The following is a 21,186-nucleotide window of genomic DNA, read 5'->3' on the forward strand; positions in this document are numbered from 1 at the left end:
ACAGCATACAAATCAACAAGTGTACTGTGCTCTCAAGTCAGCAGAAAAAGTTCAGGAGTGCCACAGAAAAGTCGCAGCTTATGTAGTGAAAAGGCTGCATCCTTTCTCTGATATTGATGTGTTGACATTCAGGCAAACAAAGATAATAGAGCCTATCAGTCTGATTTTTCTCAACAAGAACTGTTTTTATACAGCAAGTTTTTATACCTGTTAGACCACACCAGGGTTTGAGTTTTGTATATGTAGTAATCTGTTTGGTTGAAATTATGCAAGTGCATAAGCACCATGAATAGACATTCATACTTCTCTTTTGTCAACACTTAAATGGGCAGCAGCTGCCTGAACTGTAAGTTAATTGCTTGTAGACTGTTGCCATGTTGCCACTTCAGCAGATTTAAGTGTTACAGTACAATGGATAAACATGAACAGATTATTATTTAATAGTATCATTTACCAGTAGCAGCCAAATCAAACTGAAAGATTTAAATTTAAAAGCACAAACCATCTGTATGTTTGGTTTTATTTTTAAAGTAAGACTCCATACCCAGTAACAGAGCTCAGTGAGCGGCTCTACTGTAACCTGATGAGATGAAGTTTTATCAAAAAGCCTTAATTTCTCTTTCCTACTGGTAGATTTTTTTTCTCCAATACCCTAGTAGTATGTCTCCTCTCAGAACATGTATTCATCACAGTACAGAACAGTATCTAAAACAGTTCTGTCCATTTCTACACTGTGGCTCCACAGCAAATCTAAATGTTACTTAGGGTTGATTTTCTGGAAAGTCCTAGAAAGGCCCTACCAGTGTCTGAACCTAACAGAGCATCACGGGACAGACCTAAAAAATGGCTGTGCACTAACAGTCTCCATCTAATCTGGCTGAGCTTGAACCATTCTACCAAGAAGAAGAGGAGGACCTCCAAGAGAAAGGTGTGCCAAGCTTGTAAGATCATTCCAAATGAAGCTTGAGGCTGCCATTGCTGCCAAAAGTGCTTTAACCGAGCACTAAGTGAAAGGTGTTAATACTGATGTGAATGGGATCTTTCCCAATAAATTTAGACAGCACTCCAAGAACGCTGCTTTTGCTCCGTCATTGTGAAGTATTGTGTGTAGAAAAATGAGAAAGAATGTGTCCATTGTACGATGAGTCTGAAGCTGTCTGGTTACTTTAAGGTCCAGGAGGACTACTTTTGCAGCCCAGTGTAGGTCATTAAAGTTGCTGTTCTTGAACTTACCCGGATCCAGAATCTTGTCTGCTTTGTTTCCATCCAACATCGATCCGTGATCTCGATCATCTGTAGGGGAAACCCAAAGTTTACTTGGAAGAAATTTTACATTCTTGAAAACCTACGATTATGTAAACCAAATGAAGCAAAACAAGAAAGTGCAAATCTAACATTATCACACATTTAAGTTTTATCCAACAAAAAATAACAAATTTTGTACGAGAGGCATGCCTCACCTGTACCTGTCGAGTGGCCCATGTGCATCATAGAGTTCATTTGATCAGGACTGGCTGTGATGGGTACATTGGCCTCGGCTGGAATATGCTCAAACAGCTCTTTGGAGCCAGTCTCCATGCAGTTCATGTAGGGAATAGCATATTTGCTATCCATATAATACATTATGTAGAAGTTGCACATTTCATCATCAGAGGTACCCCTGCAGACAAAAAAATACCTTGGGATGAATCCTTAGTCACTGTATCACATGATGTTTATGTAAACAATGAAGAGCAGCCCTATAGCTGTAACACCTTCTTAAAACTTCCCCGTATACAGTGCCATGGTGATATTCACTGAAAGTTTATTGTAAACAGGTAAATGACATGCCTATTAAATACAATACAGTTCTTATATACACACAATACACACTCTCGTAGACTGAACTCCTTGTAATCCCAGCTGGTCCTTTTGTTCTGTGTTACAGCAGATTCCAGTTCTGCTCTGCATCACTCTAACCAATAAAATCTACTTGAAATCCTGGTGAGTGATCTGTCATGTCATTTTTCACGATAAACATATCAGGTCCTACTAATGTGAAGACAATGGACATCAAATAAATGGAGAATGAAGTGATGAGGCCATTTTTCTAGAACTTATCTTTGACCTTTTGCAGCTGGGCTTGTACCCTATTTGAATGTACAAACATGCCAAATAAAGTAGTAAATGAAAATGTAAAAACTAATTTAAACTCTTAACTTTGCAATTGCTCTCAAGACTCATACAGCTGGACAGCAAGAACAAAGAAACACGAGGTGTGGCAGAGAACACACCATTACTGGAAGAAAACCATAATGCCTGTCTCATCTGTAGCCCCTTTCAGACATGGGATATGGAACATGGCTGGCTTCGTCAATCAGTTAAAGTGATGGCATTTTTATCCTTTAAACGTAGGTCACTTGTCCATTCCTCACTGCTTCATGCAGAGTAATCTACAATTTAGGGCAAATATTGGCGCTGAAATCCTGCCCTAAAACACTTATCTATCTGTTAATGTGACAGCTCAGTTCAGACTTGTGCCATGGTGAAAGTGATATGGAAATGCTACCAGGTTCAACCTTGTAAAATTGCCAGCGCGACTTCTTCAGAAACGTGTCCAGTGTACACATTCAGATATCAAGTTGATGCGTTCAGTTGCTGTCAGGTTAATAAAACAAGTTCATGTCTGAAAGGGGCTTTGGATACATGCCTGTAAGCTGTACTCAATACAAACACAAGTGCAAACAAGAGTTCATCTATTATTCAAGCTGTCTAAGTAGAACCTAGTATCAACTCATATAACTAGTATAAATAGAAAATTAAAAGTCACTTCTGAATTATAGCTAATCACAAATGCAGTGTCAACAAGTAAAAGCTGATGAGCTCACTCACTCACCCTATGTAAGTTTTGGAGGTTCTACCCTCTCCAGTAAACATACATCTGGCCGCAACGGTGTCACCATACTTCACATCCACGTCTTTGTTAGCTGGATAGAAAGCCTGCAGAGAAATCAAATTCACTGGTGAGCAATGAGCAAATCACTTCAAATGGAATAACTGTTGTGATCAATATATATTCTCAGTTGAATTTGGATGTATTAGTCACAATACAGAGTACTCTGTACATCTGAGCTGGTATTTGATACATTAGTAAAGATCTGGGAATATATTTGAGAAGTGTATTTAGATGAATAGAGACATGCTGATATGGGCCCCTGTAGTTGTAAGTCATGTGTTTCTGTTGTCACATATTGGCAGTATAAGAGGTTTAGAATCCCACAGAGTGGTTACTGGTTTACTCACAGACTAATCCCACTAAAATATGAACTGTTCTGTACTGTGTTTTAATGTTCTGTCCACAGACTACTTGAATAACTGTGTTACTGCATCTCAGCAAATTTGAATATCATCAGAATTTAATTCAAAAAGGTAAACTTTCATATAGTATACTATACTATAGTATACTATATTCATTACATGTAAAGTGAGATATCTGAATCCTTGATGAAGGCAAACAGCCTGTGGCCCTGTTGAGGTGTTACTGAAGCCCAGGCTGCTTCGATAGCAGCCTTCAGCTCGTTTGTATTTTTGAATCGGGTGTTTCTTATCTTCCTCTTGACAATGCCCCTTAGATTCTCTATGGGGTTCAGGTCAGGTGAGTTGGCTGGCCAATCAAGCACAGTAATATCATGGTCATAAAAATAATTTGGTAGCACTTTTGGCTCTGTGGGCAGGTGCTAAGTTCTGCTGGAAAAGGAAAGTAGAGGGAAGCATGAAGTGCTCTAAAATCCCCTAGCAGACAGCTGTGTTGACTTTGGACTTGATAAAACTTTCTGTTCTTCTTCACTTTTCCTTCAGAATCTATTTCCAAATTAAATGCAAAACTTACTGTCATCTGAAAAGAAAACTTTGGAACACTGATCAAAAGTCCAGCTTTTTTCTTCTTCGGCCAGATAAGACGCTATTGATGTCTCTGGTTCAGGATTGGCTCGATATTAAGAATGCACTGACACCAGCATTAGTCCACTCTGTGTGAAGTTCTCTAAAGTCCTTGAATTGACTTTTCTAGAAGATCCTCTCAGGGCTGTGTTCTTCTGACCAATTTACTTGAACTTAAAATGAATTATTCAAATATTTAAAGGTATATTTTTATTTTTTGTTTTCAGCTGTAGGCCATAACTATCAAAATTAAAATAGAAAAATGTTCAAAACACTTACTTTTCTGCGTAATGAGCCTCAAATATATTACATTTTTACTTTCTTAACTAATTGATGGAAAATTTGTACCTTTTTCCACAACATTCTAATGTGTTGAGTTGCATTAAATCATCAACTGCTCCATTCAGACAACTGTCATGAGAGTGACAACTTGGAGTGGAGCTGATATATAAAGAATAACTCTATGCATAGACCTGCAACGCCTCATGTTTACTAGTCATATATGCTCTTTCTACGGATCCAGTCTAATAGCTACAGTGATTCGTGTTGGTCTCTGAGTGCTGCCAAAGTGCAGTTGACCAACACTCAACACTATTCCTGACTGAATAATAGGTAGGGACTGAAGCTGTGGCTGTTTTGCTAACATGCTGCTCACGTTATACTTATAGTGTCAATATGGTGCAACTGTGAGACAAGGCTGTGTTTCTGTATGGAAGGTCCCAGGCAACAGCAAGCAGTGGTGCATTATATAAAATGTGACATTTTAATGGTGAAAATAAAATTTGGTGAGCATTTGCACATTTGACAGTAAAGAAGCACACAGGAGAAGAGGAGAAAAAGATATGACAGAGGACAAAGGCCATGAAAAAGTTGTCTTCTGATTTGATTACATACCTGTGGTAGCTGAGGGGACTGTCTCCCAATCAGGCTCCACTTTCCATCACGGATTCTGTAGCCACTGACTACTTTACCTGTGAAATAAACACTCATCCGGTCTATTACTGATATCGATCAACATCAATCTGAAACAAACATGAAATTCTCTGGTATGACTCACCAAGGCGGTGCGTATGGGTCCTGAAGGCAAACGGGTAGATGGGATATGAAGAGTAGTCACAGGCGATATCCGCATTTGTAACTAAGAAAGACAAACAAAGGATGATAGAGCAGCTGTTCCTAAATAACCCCTCACCTGCTCCTCTTATCATTTCATGCATTCCAATAAATCTGAGTGAACCCATACAGTTTGAACAAAAGTGTGCTATACATCAGTTGTGAGTATATTTGATCTTTTCTATTTTTTTTTCGTGGTAAAGTCTGTGTAACAAAATGTCAAGGAAGCAAATGTATTAGTGTCTAATGTTGACGAAAAGAAATATACCTACATAAAGTTCAACCTACACTGGCTACATCACGTACTGTGTCATAGTAGACTGAATATATGACAGTGACATGGTTTGGGAGGAATTAAATATCTTTGTGTTAAGTCTAAACTTAAAATACATCAAACATACCTTTTTTTCCCGGGAGAATAACTGTGTCCACTGACATGAGCAGGTATATGCCAGCAATGAATGGCTGCCTTTAAAGAGGGAACAAAGAAGAGTTTGAGGAAAGGAGGATTAAAAACTTGGAAATCCTCCTTCATATTTCTTCTTGTCAAGTTATCAATGTGTACACTGGTGCTCCAGAGGTGCAAGCAGCACATTTCAGACTATATATTATTTGTTTCGGGATTTACCCCAAATGTTGATTCTTTAAAGCAAATACTCACGGTTTAGTTGTCATTCTTAAGGAAAGTCCTGAGCAATCTTTATGATGGTCTGCAAAACAGAAAAGTAAAAGAAAGTTGCCAAATTTATCTTTTCCTCTGAATGAGCAGTAAAACAATGGCACTTCAGTCAAATTCTGCTTCCTCTGTATGTCTTCTTCTGATTTCTGCAGGGAAGTCTATCGTTGTTTTCGTGGTGACTGTACAACAGCAATATAGTTAAATGAAAGTGATATTAACAGGTGGTAAACAGAAAATAAGTCAGGCAATCATCATGGCACATGTAAAAAAAAAAAAAAGGAAAGTCAAAGGACATTTGAAGGAATAATAAATGACATAATAGCATAAATTACTGACCATTTCTTTTATTACTAATGTCTCTGATCACTCATTAAAACCCTAAAAACTCATCTCAATGTATCAAAATTACATACTTTTATTTTTTTCCCCATTCAAATAACCACATCCTGCATAAATGGCTCTGATGAAACGTTGCTTTCTCTAGAATGTGCAGATCTATGAAGTGTCTTCTACTTGCCGTTTCTCAAACAATGCAAAAGTACTCTACACTACCCAATGCCAAGTTGTACTAGAATGGGCAATTCCTAGAGAAATTGTGAGTGTGACTGCAAAAAGCTACTGCAAATGGTATTTGATTGAGCTTGTATTGTTCAACACATGTACAGTAAGAAGCTGGTTTTGAACCTGAATTCACAAGATGCTCATTATGTTTCATCATGTTTTCCTTTTCCTACACAGTCCATGATGCTGTTAAATGAAGGATCAATAGAGGATAGAGGCACTCAAAGACCACAAATGACCACAAGCTGCCACAGCAGTGTTTTAGTATTTTGATCTGACTGAGTCACATGAGATGAAACAAATCCGTCATTTGAGGGAGTGACACAAAATAAGACGACAAGTCAAACAAATTGTACACCCATATCTCCAAAACTAAATATTTTTAGCAAATGAAAAGTCACACATTAAAACATCATCTCAGGGAGTATTTTAAGTCTCTAATGGGGTCTATGAGTGTATCTGTGTCAGAGCAGTGGCTTTTAAAGCCATGCTATAGTATGTGGAATTAAACACTCCTGGATCTTTCCAGACCTTCAATGAATAAGATGAGTTTGATTGCAAAATTATCTCCAGGATTTTAAAATGTCCGTATTTTACTTTAGGCTAGGACTCACCTCTGAAAGCACCAACATCTCCATAATGAATCTGCAGCACAAAGTAGGACATTCCTGAGTTTCTTCCAACTTTAAAGCCAACATCTGACAATGAAACAGAAAAACAGCAGTTTAGGAAAGATATAAAACCACATTAGGATGAAACACCAGAGGAACAAATGATAGAAATATGTGCTACTGTACATTAAAACCTATTTTAAAATACTAACTTTGCTTTATTTAAAAAACAAAACAAAAAGTCCTTCTAAAAAAAGTAAGCATGAGGATCTACGGACTACATATTAAGGGGTAATGTTTCTGGAAATATAGAAATCTTTGAGTGTGTGTGTGCGTGTGTGCGTGTGTGTGTGTTTGTCCTTCGCTTTTCTCAACAGTGGTTCATCTGATCTACTTCTCACTTGGTGGGTGTATTGCTGGGGACCCAACAAAGTGCAGTGTTGAACGTAAAGTCGTTCAGATGACAAAAAAAAAACAAAAAAGGGCAAACATAGCCAGTAGGTGATGACTGTGGGCTTGAGGCTACTCAGCAACATAATGACGTCATTGGTTACAGTATTGGTTTGTTACACAAACGGTTGTGTTCACAATCCTCTCAAGTGTGGGAATATTTTAGACAGAGACCAACAATATGGAGGTCTGTAAGCACTGCAAACTGAAAGTGGTTGTTCACACAAGGACAACTGCTGCACAAGCACCTGAAGTGAAAGCATACCAAAGCCCTTTGGTAAGACTTTGGCAACAGGCAGCACTGTGCTGTCTACTGTTTGACACAGGCTGTCAGGCTTATCAACACGAAGAATGCATTCCGGTAGTAGTATCACTTCAGATTTGCTTTTTTAATTTGTCTGCTTCACTGCTGTTATGGTAGCATTACAACATATGTCACCTCACATTGTCATTCACCCGTTTGATATTTCATGTTTACTTTTTTGATCATGTATGAGTTACAAAATGATATAAACAAATGTTACAACCTATTGTGACAGTCCATATATTGTTTATTTCCCACCCTAATGCAAAAATACATTCTAACTAACTGCACATTAGCCCAGTGAGTCCTTGTCATTATCATTTTGAAGTTTCAGTCAAGCACTTTAGCAGAGACACTGATTATCCAGTTCAGGAAAATGGTTGCTTTGAAATACAGTCATTAAATCTGTCTGTGTCTTTGGAAATGTTTTTCTGATCAGGCATCTGAAAAATGAAGTCTGTTAACATTATTACCAGCATACCACACCTGAAAATTAGAGGATTAATTAAATATAGATTTTTTGTTATTTATCAAAAAAATTAAATAATCTTTATAATAAGTGATAATTATTAGAATTGATATCTGTTAAATTAATTGACTAATGAAAAAAAAACCCAATCATATCAATAAAAGAAAATGATTGTTAGATGCAGCCCTAGACTGCATGAACTCAGGGCAATGCAAAGAGCGCCAGTCTTGTTTATGCTTGTTGCTGTTTAAGTTGTCGGCAAGTTTAATGTAATGGGATGGTAACACTACACAGTCTGTGTCAAGTCAATAGTTGTTCTGAAGAGGGCTTGGTCACTGATATTGAGAAAGCTAGAAGCAGCAGTACTGGAGGCAGAGCAACCGGCTGCACTAGTATAACTCTATATGGAGTCTCTGATTGTGTGCATGTGTGTCAGTTGGTGTATCTGTTGTGTGCTTATGCCAACAACCGTTCATCTGAACTACTTCACACTTGGCAGATGTACTGCTGGGAACTGAAAGGAGTGCCATGTCGAGTATGAAGCAGTTTGGATAGGGGGTTCTCATGCTTTCGCTAAAAGTTGTTTTCTGTTACGAATTAACAACAGTATGTTTTAAATGATGTCCTCAGCCTTCGCCGTTGGGGACGTTGACAGCTAATTCAGTTTCTTAAGGTCAACTCGTGGAAAAACAACACGCAAACTTATTACCATGTAGTCATGCATAGGAAGTTGTTTTGGACGGCATCTTTAATGGCAGCCATCCGTCCTACTATTTTATCACCATGCTGGTTATGCCAGTTATGTATTATCATATGGTTATCAGTCCATTCCAAACCGCAACATTTTGAATGAGCGCTGCACTAGTTTTAAATAAACTCTTTATGTGGCTGAATACAACTAGAGGTCAGTGATTAAATATGACTTTATGCAATTGTGAACCAATTCCATTAGAGACATACCTTTGGGTAATTTAGTTGGGGGTGCATTCCGAGCCCAGGCATACATAATGGAGGCTACGTCCTCACAAGTGCCTTGTACACTGCCGCAATCCCTTGAGAAAGAAGCAACATAATCCATATCACTTTGTGTTGAATGAACAGATGGAACACACAGTAAATCACAATGGCAGACAAAGATCAACACAAACATCTGTCCCCACTTAAGCCATTTGCTGTGGTGGTATGACAGCACAAAAGCTATCCAAAAGTACAAGATCAAGGGTAACTAGGTTATCGGTCACATTCAGAGTAGTTCCACAGCCAGACTGGGTTTGTAGAGTAGCACAGCACAGGGGATGGTGATACAATAGATATTGTTGTAATAAATAGTTAAATCAGCTTTTAAACAGAATTTTGCGCTTTTGAAGGAAACCAGAATGGGCTGGAATCAACAACACACGATCGCTATACAAGTGCATAACAACAGGAGTGAGTCAGTATAAATACTATTACTATCATTTAGCAATAAAGACTTCCAGTCATCATCGTATATCTACACAGACTATATCAAAGACAGCTTGTGTTTTGTTATAATTAATTATGTTTCGAGCTATTATGTATTCTAAATCTGTATTTTTCCACTGAGTCTATAATTCTGTTTTGCATTTTTCTACTGAGCACAATAAACATCCTTGAAGATAACATGGCCAGTGAGAACTGGAGGACAGTCTAAACTCCCCTCTTCTATCAGTTGCTTTAGATACACGGCTTTTGAACCACACACACACACACACACACACTAACATTTTGTATTCGATCCAAGCAGTTTCTGTTTACATTTCAGTGAACTTCCACATGAACAGTGGTTAGCCTGTTCACGTCACAGTAACTGGCTAATTATACTCGGTTGCGCACAAGTCCAACCTCTGTGCAGGGCAGGACCAGGCCAAGAAGATAAATGTGAACCATTTCCGGATAACGGACCTCCTTCTGATAGAGCTCTCATGACAGCCCTGTCACTCGGAGCCCAGCGCTGCCTCACTTGTGACCTAAAAAAATTCTACATCTGAGAACTAAAGATTTCTCCGGTTTGTTCTTGGGCTTCCAACTAAAGAATCGGGTCTAACAGTTTACTGCTGGTGTTCAGGGCACAACTTTAAACAATCAAAAGCAACCTGCTCGTAGCTCCTATAGGATATGCTCGGGATAGGGCTGTGATCATAGTGGGGATATCAATAACACTGCAAACTCTTGACCTGGCTATGTAAAGTGCCCTAGTAGGTTATGATTTGTTGCTGTATAAATACAATTTCAATGAATTAATTTAAATAGAATAAACAGGTAATGGTGATGGAACAGTCATTGTAACACAACCCTTGATTTGAGTTGTGCTGCTCTTCACACTTTGCCCTTATATGAATAGACCAGAATTTGAATAATGACCAAACCTTAAAAAATTGTTTTCCATGTGCGTCCTATACATTTTCATTTTTTAACCATAAAACTCCAAAACTCTGTACTTACTTGTGTCTTTACAAAGTATACAGTTGAAACCAGAAGTTTATATACACTGTATAAAAAGACACATAACCTTGTTTTTTCTCACTGTCTGACATTAAATCAGACTGAACTTTTCCAGTTAGAATTACCAGAATTATTTCTATTTGCTAAACACCAGAATAATGAGACAGAGAATTATGTACTACTTTCTTCAAAGTCAGAAGTTTACATTCATTTCCTCAGTATTTGGGAGCATTGCTTTTAAACTATATGACTTGGGTCAAACGTTTTGGGTTTCCCTCCACAAGCTTCTCACAATAGTTTGATGAATTCTGGCCCATTCCTCCTGACAGAACTGGTGGAACTGAGTCAGGTTTGTTGGCTGCCTTGCTCACACACGTCTTTTCAGCTCTGTCCACAAATTTTTTACAGGATATGGTTGAGGGCTTTGCGATGGCCACTCCACAACATTGACTTTGTTGTCCTGAAGCTTCTTTGTAACTAATCTGGTGGTATGCTTAGGGTCATTGTCCATTTGGACGACCCATTTGCGCCAAAGCTTTAACTTCCTGGATGATGTCTTGAGATGTTGCTCCAATATTTCCACATAATGTTCTTTCCTCATGATGCATCTATTTTGTGAAGTGCACCAGTACCTCCTGCAACAAAACACCCCCACAACATGATGCTGCCACCCCCGTACTTCACAGTTGGGATGGTGTTCTCAGGCTTGCAAGCTTCCCCCTTTTTTCTCCAAATGTAATAATGGTCATTATGGCCAAACAGTTCAACTTTAGTTTCATCAGACCACAGGACATGTCTGCAGAAATTAAGGTCTTTGTCCTTGTGTGCATTTGCAAACTGTAATCTGGCTTTTTTATGTTTCTTTTGGAGTAATGGCTTCTTCCTCTCTGAGTATCCTTTCAGCCGGTACAGGACTCGTTTCACTGTGGATAATGACACACTGACCAGCTTCAGCAGCATCTTCACGAGGTCTTTTACTTTTGTTCTTGGGTTGATACGCACATTTCAACCAAAACACTTAATCTCTGGGACACAGCACCCGTCTCCTTCCTGAGCGCTATGATGGCTGGACATTCCCATGGTGTTTATACTTGCATATAATTGTTTGAACAGATGAATGTGGAACCTTCAGGCATCTGGAAATTGTTCCCAAGGATGACCCAGACTTGTGGAGGTCCACAATTCTCTTCATGATATCTTGGCTGATTTCTGTTGATTTTCCCATGTAGTCACTAAAGGAAGCAGTGTGTCTGAGGTGCGCCTTAAAATACATCCACAGGTGTTCCTCCAATTAACTCAAATGTTGTCAATTAACCAATCAAAAGCTTCCAAAGCCATGACATCATCATCTGGGCTTTACCTAATAGTTTGAAGGCATAGTAATCTCAGTGTATGTAAACTTCTGACTATGAAGAAAGTATTAGAATATTCTCAAAACAATTCTCTTTCTCATTATTCTGGTGTTTGGCAAATAGAAATAATTGTGGAAATTCTGACTGACCTAAAACAGGAAAAGTTTAGTCTGATTTAATGTCAGACAGTGAGCAAAAAAAAGATTTTATGTCTTTTTATACAGTGTATGTAAACTTCTGGTTTCAACTGTACATACTATACCTGATTAAAAAAACACTTTATTTTTGTATATTTAAAGTTGGGTATTACCAGAAGCTTTTGGTGGACACAGGGGTCTGGCAGCCAAACAACAGCATGTGATGAACTGTGTCCATACTGGCATGTGGTATGAAGTCCACTGAGGAGGAAAAGCACTGTGGTTAAAAAAAAGCAAAATTCTCTTTGGCTCCACAAACAAATCCTGGCCTGCGCCATGTGGCCCATGGTCCGATAACAGCAAAGTTCACGGGGAATTAAACACATTTTACAGCCTTTAAGCGTGTAAACAGACCAGCGCGTTGACAAACAATGTCATAATCGGACTAGTGAAAGGGAGACAATGTTTAATACAGGTGCATCTCATATAATTAGAATATGGTGGGAAAAGTTCAAGATTTTTCATCAGACATTGTGAAAAGTGAAAGTTATACACATTCTAGACTCATTATACATAAACTGAAATATGCCTATCCTTAATTTGTTTTCACTTTGATGATACAGCTTACAGCTCGTGAAACGCCCCTAAAATAAATTTCAAAATATTACAATACTTCAAAAGATCAACAAAGATAAATTTTAAAAAGGATATTAAAAAAAATGCAGAAATATCAAAACTCTGAAAAGTATGTTCATGTATGCTCTGTCAACAGTTTGTCAGGGCTCCCTTTGATCGAATTACTGCAACAATGCAGCGTGGCATGAAGGCAAACAGCCTGTGTAGACTGACGGCTCCGTTTGACTGCAGGGCATGAAAACTGACGGTCAAGCGCAAGAAACAAGCACAGACGGAAGGGACGGAGAGACGAGACAGTCATTTTTCAAAATAAAACACCCTGCAGATTCCGCTGGAAATAAAAATAAAACAATAAAACGTTTTTATTCTTTCTGTGCGGCCCGGAACCAAATGACCCTCAGTCCGGTACCGGTCCACAGCCCAGTGGTTGGGGACCACTGCTGTAGAGCACCAGTCAGGGATTTCAATTTTACTATGGATGCTTTACCTTGTGATTTTGTACCATTAAATGCGCAATTACCACTTTACAAATAGAACATTCATGCACAGTACGGGTAAGGGCGACTTAGTCTATGTGGCAATTGTTGGTCTTCTAAATTAGCGTTTAAAGTAGTATCAAATAGGTGGAAGTCGATAAAAGTCACGTCTATTCACTAATAAAAACGATGTGTCGGCTACAACATTTGTTAAGCACTGTATAAACATCTCAAGACAATTTGTTAAAATACAGGTAATGCACCTTGAAAAAAAAAAAACATGTATCTAGGATGTCTTCAAAAAAAGTGATTCACTGTCTTTACATTAATATCATCCGTATTCTATACATTGCTTTATCCTCTGTGGGGTCATGTGGGAGCTGGAGTCTATCCCAGGCTGAGATTCAAAACCAGGACCTTCGAGCTGTAAGACGACAGTGCGAACCACCGCGTCACCGTGTCGTCCTTTACGTTAACATGATCTCAGTTAGTAATTATGAAATAAAATTTGAAAATGTATTTTAGGTTATAGAAGTACAATTGAAGAAAAAACAAAATGGCTCCAGTTAACAACACATGGATAGCATAAGAAAAAGGTCGATTTTGTCAACTCATCTATGCTGTCAGGTTTTGTGTCTGACACACAGATACAGGTACAGCTCACAAAATTAGAATATTAGGTAAAAAAACACTAATGGACTATGTAAAGACAAGTTTTTATTAGTGCAGCTATAATTGCTACCATGACGTCTGCTGCTGCTACCTTTACTCCCTTCTCCCTGCCACTTTTACTTAGACATCTTATCCAGCAGCTTGCAGCTGACCAACATCAGCCCACAGAAAAACGTAATATCAAGTCTGTGCACATTCCAATGACTGCTGTCATGAACTAAAACTATTTTACAGAAGACACACTCACCAATATATGCATCTCGACTAGTTGGAACAGGATATGCCATGCAAAGGTAAGTGTCCGACTGAAACATTAAACAACACAATGATGAGATTAATTACCGAATAATACAGATTAGTCATCATACAGTGCTTCCTCTGCAGAATCCACTTGATTAGTTGGGTCTTGCTCTGCTAGAGGATGTCTTTTTTTTTCCTTCGTCTAACAGGTTTCCAAATCTAACTGTGATGTATCAGAGAAACAGACTCACCCCAGTCGGGGTAACACCCGGCATCCTTAAATCCACAGAGAAGTTGTGAAAGTTTGTAAAGACCGGCTGCTGCCTGGTTCTGGATAAACAGTCGCTGGGATTCAAGATAGCTTCCTGAGACCTTAGGGAGTAACACAAAAACCTTGTTATAACATCTGATATAGATATAGAAATAGACACTCAGCTACTGACAGTAGATAACAATTTGTACTGGACTCATATGTCTTGCTATGTTTCATCACAACAACCAATACACCACTCATATACAGTCACTTCAGAACCTATTCAGACCACTTCCCTTTTTTGCTCACTTTATTGTGTTGTAGATTTAATTTTAACTGGCTAAAAATGGGCTTTTCCCCATCAATCTATATATTTTAACCTTTAATGATGAAGTGAAAACATGTTTTTAGAACTGTTAGTAAATTCATTAAAATTCTCTTATTTATAAAAAAAATAGTCATATCCATACTGTGGCCCCGGTCAGATGCATCCTGTTCCCGTTAAAAATCCTTGTTATGCATCTAGAACCTGACTAGAGTCTATCTGTAGTGAGGTAAGTTGACTGGGAATTGTCTCAATTAATACGGAGGGCTTCGGAAAAGAAGCATAGAATGGTGAGCACAGGTCTGCAAAATTAAATGAAAATCAATCATTTTTGACTTTCCACAATTATATCAACATGATTGCAGAATTTACATTTGAATGTGGTCTGCTTGTAGAAAATCCAGCACTTAGAAAGTAGCCCATGTGCACAGCAACCTTTGATTTTAATTAAATTTTGATGTGATATTTAAATGCCTTTTGTCACTCTATTCAAAGTAATTTCTGGTCACAAACCTGCCTGAGTGAACTGCAGCGGCCTAGCAACATCTACTGCACATCAGACGTTTAGCAAAAAATGGTAAATTGTAGTGTCTATCGATAAGCAGATGTTCAGCAAGTGAAAAGTTTAGCTCGTGCCCAGTTTATGGGTGTGATATCAAACAACCTCGAGGTAAAGACCCTTGACAAAAAAAGTCTATTTTTTCAGATTAAATATTTTGTATATATCAAGTCACTGTCAATCTTTTAATCAATGCAAAACTAGGGTATGCAAATTATTCATCACAATGGAGGGTCAATTAACATCATGCTCTACCAAGAACAGGGGGTGAGGAGGTGTGATCAAACTATGTGGTGCTACCAATGAAAAAGTTAGCCTGGAGCCCTGAATGTATCACCAGTGTATTTTATTCAAGACAAAAAAAAGAGCTTTTCTTCTTACCGTGTAGATCCGTACAGGGAGGGTTGTATTTCCAGGCTGTCGCTGTGACAGAAGAATGCTAGCACCACTACACAGAACACAGGGATCCTCATCATGCCTGGTTATTACAGCGTAATTAGCTGCTGGGCTGCCAAAGTGAAAGAGAGGCTGTTAGCACTACATTTTTACTATATATAATTGGTAAATAAAGTGCACAGTAGAGTGGCTGTCACACCTGTTGTTTCCTCTGAGCTTGGTTGAGAAGTAAAGATGCCAGGGAAGATGTAAGTATATCCCAGTAGAGGCGTCACTCCTTCAGCATGTTGGATTGTCATTTACCCCTGGTTCCTGCTTCAAAGGTCTCTCTGGAGACACCGCCTGAAAAAAAGCATATGTGTTAACTGACTGTCAAAGTGATGTGACAAGAAACACAGATGCAGAGCAGAGATTAGACACATCGTAACACAGTCAGCACATTTTACTTCTCTATTTACATGTGATGAAGAAAGTCATTCTCTTTTATCTTGATGGTCACCAGACTCTTTGATTCCACCAGCCCTCCTAACAATGTAACAGCAGTTAGGTCTGCACCATGAACAGTGCAGCATGGACACAGTGAACATTATACAAGCATAAAAATACAGCTGAATTAACTGCACAGCAGGAGTCTTCAACTTTTGTCACACCACATCATTTGACAAAATTAGGATTTTGGCAGTGCAGAGCAGCAGGTTTGCAGTGACTGCTGGTTAACATGAAGTTTTAATGAGCCGCCCTTCATTCACTATTTCACACTTGTTCTGCTGTCAGTAAAAACAGAAAAATATGTAAATTACAAAAGAATTTTGGGAATTCAGCTATATTAAAATACAGTACATGTGAGAACAGAGAGGACAGAAACAAACAGATGTAATACCTCCGTATTTATGCAATTTTGTTATATCTGAAAATACATAGAAAAAGTAATTACTGGACTTAACTCCAGTTATAGCATGTTATAGTATGGACAAACTCAGAAACAGAGCAACTTACTGAATGAGAAACCATGTCTCTGATTTATATGTCTCTGAGCATAAGCCATGGTCTTACAATTGTTACAGATTGCATCAGATTTTTCCATATTTCCAGACAACCTGTAATTAGTCTATGAAAGAACCAAAATGCATGACTGTGTGGGAAAAAAGGCATCATTTCATCATAGAAAATTCAGAGTTATAAAAGTGACTGGTAAGGACTGCCATGACAGACATGGTTGTACTAGTGTATGTAAACCTTTGTTAACAACTGTACTTTTAAATAGGGATGAGAATCACAGGGTACCTCACGATACGATACGATATGATACGCAATACATGGCTCACGATACCAATACTATCACGATACTGCGATAATCGATGTATTGCAGGACATCACATAACGATACATCCCGATATCTGTAACTGAAAAATACAAAATAGCTGTAAAAAGGTTAAGTTCATTATTTATTTATTTATTTGCTGCAAGTTGGTGTCACGTTCACTGGATTTGACACAGATTTGGATAAACCACTTAACAAAAACTGCCTACAGTCTTGCCATAGGCCTCTTTTACAAACACACTGACTGCAACTTACCACCAATGCCCACATGTGCCATCACATTTCTTTATAAAAGGCAAATTTAAAAAAAAAAAAGAAAAAGAAAAAGAAAAAAAAAGAAGGTGCATTAGTGCATAACCAGCTAGTGTATGTAAGATGCCTCTCTATTTTGGATGAGATGGCTCACTTGGTCTGCATTGAACATCTTTTGTCGGCATCTGTATGGTGTCTGTGGGCTCTACCACACTGACGGCTACGTAAGTAAAATAATTCTTCCTTCCACCTTGTCTGTGTCCCTTATCAACAAGCTGTGGCGATTTGGACTTACAGCCATGACTTGGGGTTGTGAAAGCTGCTGCAGAGGAAAAGAGGGCACGCCCACTCTGTCTGCAGGGAGTAGAAGCAGAGCTGCAAACACACACACACACACACACACTGCCCCACTATTGCACATTATCATTATTGATCAGAAGTGTTGCTCTTAGAAAACGCTGCAGATCAATGAAAGTGCCAATATTATTAAAACACAGTGCGTTTTTAACTGCAAAGTATTACGACACTTTTCTTGTGTCGATATACAGTGCAAAGCCGGTGGCCTCAATACAGAACACACTGCTGATAATCTGTAGGTCTTTACAAAGAAAACTAAAAAGGAATGGAAGTTTCAGATCTCATGAATGGCACACACACACAGACAATGCTAACAGCATTGAAAAAGCTCTAAAACATGACTACACATGGATCCAGGGTTTTGGCCACACTTCATACAGTTGACAAAGCCATCAGAATGGACAGAGTATCTGTAACACTGCAGGCTTCGTTAAACCAAATCTGCCATTACCAGATTACCAAACCTTTCATGTCACCGTATACTTGAACATGAACTCATACATGAGGAACCCACTTATTTGAATGCTTCACACAATTATGGTGGAAATATTCTAACAGCAGCAGTAGAAAGCTGTGTGTGCAGTTCTGGCAGAGGACACAAATCAAGCTTTCGGCCTTCAGACTAGATGCTATGTTTGGCTAACACCAAACACTGCAGATAAACACAAACACATCCACGCCATGAGCCTTGAACCGTGTTGCTTTAAAGACAACAAGTTGTGGAGTGGACGAGTCAGAGCCCAGACCTCAATCTAATTTAGAATTTGTAGCTGGAATTGAAAAAAGGTTGTTCATTCACAATCCCCATGCCATCTGACAGCTTGAGCAGTTGTGAAAAGACTGGGGTAAAACTGCAGTGTCCAGATGTGCAAGGCCGACTGAGACCTACCTTCACAGGTTCAATGCTGTAACTTGGTAAGTGGTGAATCTACTACTGATATGATGAATCTAATACTGACTTGAAAGGGGTGAATACCTTTGCACTTAGTTCAGGTTTTATATTTATAATTAAGAGACATTACTGTTTAGTAATCGGTTTCACTTTTACATTAAAATGTAAATTCTTCGTCAATTCTTGTCAAAAAAGTATGCAATCATGATCCAATGTTGAAAAGTAATAAATGGTACAAACTTCCAAGGGGGGTTAGAACTATTTATAGGCACACAACATTACTTCAGTTGTCTGAGTTTGCCTACAAGTACCTGGATGTTGCTGCATTCAGCTGTGCTTCTGAACGAGCATTCACCACCTCACAGATTATTGTTGACACAAGACAGCCAAGACTAACACGACATTAACAGAGAACACCGACATCTTAGTCATGTTCCTTTCCAAAAACCCTAAATTGGTGAAGAAATTGAAAGTCGCAATGATCAAGTAATTTAAGACACTAGGATCTCCAAAATTGTGGGGCATAATCACACTATTGCATTCAGCACAGTTTTTTTAATACCAAGACTGGGTAAAATAAATAAATAAACACTCTAGGGCTTACTTATTAAAAGAATAAGCTCCAACTATACCGGACATCTGAATGGGAGATGATAGTTGTTTGAAATTGTGAATACTTCCTGTGCAGTGGCAGGATGGGAACATGGACATAAGCATCCTTCAGATCAGTGAAGGTCATCCCATTGCCTGGCTGGACACATTCCAGTAATTGTTTGACTGTAGCGTGCAACAACAACAACAACACTGTGCAATTTGTCTGTTCACTGTGTGCAAGTATGTTTCCTGAGTTTCCTGAGAACTAGGAAATGTAGGGAGGAAAATGCCCTTCTGGGCCTGCAACTAAAAGATCGTCATTAATGCTTCTTATCTCAGGGGTGACTTTATTTCTTCATCCACCACCGGTTCCTGTTTAGCATTGGGCTGAGCAGTGTACAGTGAAAACATGCACACAGCTTTCGCAACATCTTGTTGCAACACCATACAGCACACACAGATATTGCTCTTAGAAACAATAACAGAAACAACAAAAGGTTCTGAAGAGTGGCTACTCTTCACTAGAGCCAACGCTGACAATGATGGTTACCACAAGTGCGATAAGTGTTTACCATGTAAGCATGAAAATACAACCAGTCTATCAAAACATCCAACCACAGTTCATCATATACAAGTAGAGAAAAATAGTTTTCAACTGCCCAGCTCTGAGGGCATTTTTCACTGTCCTAGCTGTTATCAATGCAAGCAGTCCAGCCCACAAATGGATTTCAGTTGCATAAGCACAGGCTACCTATTAAAGCCATTAGCCAGATGATTGTTTGCCTATGACTGTGTTCATAAATTCAGTCTGAAATGTCAGAGCATCATCTTTCAGTGAGAAATTCCATTTCAACGCGCTCAAAGCAAAGCACATGTAGTGATTTGGGGTTCTTGCTGGCTTTCCACATTGATTGTTTACTTTATCAAAACTTAATAATGCACAGTAAAACTACAGTGAAAGAAAAAGTCCTCTAATGGTTTATGTAACGTTAAAAGTGGAAGAGAGGAAACAGAAAGTAAAGCAATGTTAATTCTGTTCATCGTTTGTGTTTTTTGCACATAGCACAAACAACCGATTACAGTGATGCTTAGGTACCGGATGTCGATGCTAATCAAGAGCAGCTCTATTGCCAATGCTGCAGGACTCTAATTACACATCTTTCAACAACATTAAAACTAAAGTGACTAACTGCATCACTGATACTCCCTTGTTTTTAGCATAAACACATTCAAGCAGTGGCAGTAGATACAGAAAGACATCCTAGACTGTAAAGTAGGTGCAACAGCATTTGTGGACATCTGTTCCAGAGGAGCAGCTGTTTCCAGGAGTTGGTCTAAATATAACTACAATGAACAAGTTCTTCTATCACGATCCTTCCATGCCTGCAGCAGAATGTTACAGATGTTTCACCTGTCTGTTGTCACAAGTGTAATTTTCTTCGTAGCCATCTATTAGGTCCAGAAGAATCAGAACCAATGACACTAAGGAACTGGCTGGCTCAGAGGCTTCTTCAAGTCTGCCACAGAAAGTCATTACACTCCCCCACTGCAAACATGCTGCACAATGACTACCCACAGTCTGTATTTATTTGCACTGTAACAGTTCTATCATATCTTATTCTACATATTTTTATCTTTTACAGTAGAAGTTAATGCGCATGTGTATATATTTTTTAAAATAATGATTTTCTTTTTGTGCTTCATGTCAGCTCAAAGTTACTATCGATCTATTTAAACGTACATAATGACCCTACATAAACCTGGAATCTGTCAGATATGTAGAATGCAAAACATTATTCAACATCAGAACCTGCACCAATGAAGCTACCACTGTTGTGCCATGTACGTAAATGTCCAGATCACTCTCAATTTAAAGAAACACATATTTCTTTTGCTGTGGGATGTGGCAGGCATGCATGAAATTCAAAGGCAAGACTGACACACAGCTGTGTGTTGGCACGAAACAGGATGTTAGTAGGTCTTCTAAGGTTTCTGTAAAATCTCAAATTACATTCAGCGACACTTGCTCAACATTATTGTGAGATTCAGACTTACATGTAACATACTTAAGATCTGCCTAAGTCACATTAAAAGCTGTAATTTGACAAACATTTTAATATGTTATGTAAGACATGCATCTGGGTGGCGTACAACTA

At 38.6% G+C, this 21,186-nt stretch overlaps 1 protein-coding gene across 2 annotated transcripts in view; it reads right to left on the bottom strand.

Moving 5' to 3' along the window:
- The window catches only part of pam (peptidylglycine alpha-amidating monooxygenase), a 49,109-nt gene that overhangs the window by 21,960 nt on the left and 5,963 nt on the right, over window positions 1–21,186 (bottom strand). Inside the window, exons 2-15 of one of the 2 annotated variants that reach the window (XM_008301762.1) lie at window positions 15,814–15,956; window positions 15,600–15,726; window positions 14,333–14,453; window positions 14,089–14,146; window positions 12,231–12,318; window positions 9,066–9,157; window positions 6,886–6,969; window positions 5,693–5,741; window positions 5,433–5,500; window positions 4,976–5,056; window positions 4,813–4,889; window positions 2,876–2,979; window positions 1,467–1,660; window positions 1,234–1,293 (exon numbers count right to left, since the gene is read on the bottom strand). In XM_008301762.1, coding sequence (XP_008299984.1) covers window positions 1,234–1,293; window positions 1,467–1,660; window positions 2,876–2,979; window positions 4,813–4,889; window positions 4,976–5,056; window positions 5,433–5,500; window positions 5,693–5,741; window positions 6,886–6,969; window positions 9,066–9,157; window positions 12,231–12,318; window positions 14,089–14,146; window positions 14,333–14,453; window positions 15,600–15,694 — 1,171 coding nt within the window. In that variant the 5' untranslated portion in view covers window positions 15,695–15,726; window positions 15,814–15,956. Of the gene's footprint in view, window positions 1–1,233; window positions 1,294–1,460; window positions 1,661–2,875; window positions 2,980–4,812; window positions 4,890–4,975; window positions 5,057–5,432; window positions 5,501–5,692; window positions 5,742–6,885; window positions 6,970–9,065; window positions 9,158–12,230; window positions 12,319–14,088; window positions 14,147–14,332; window positions 14,454–15,599; window positions 15,727–15,813; window positions 15,957–21,186 lie in introns of both variants that reach the window. The other variant, XM_008301761.1, reaches the window with a different exon arrangement.

Source organism: Stegastes partitus, unplaced genomic scaffold (assembly GCF_000690725.1).
Source record: "Stegastes partitus isolate 25-593 unplaced genomic scaffold, Stegastes_partitus-1.0.2 Scaffold1708, whole genome shotgun sequence".
Classification (NCBI taxonomy): Eukaryota; Metazoa; Chordata; class Actinopteri; family Pomacentridae; genus Stegastes; species Stegastes partitus.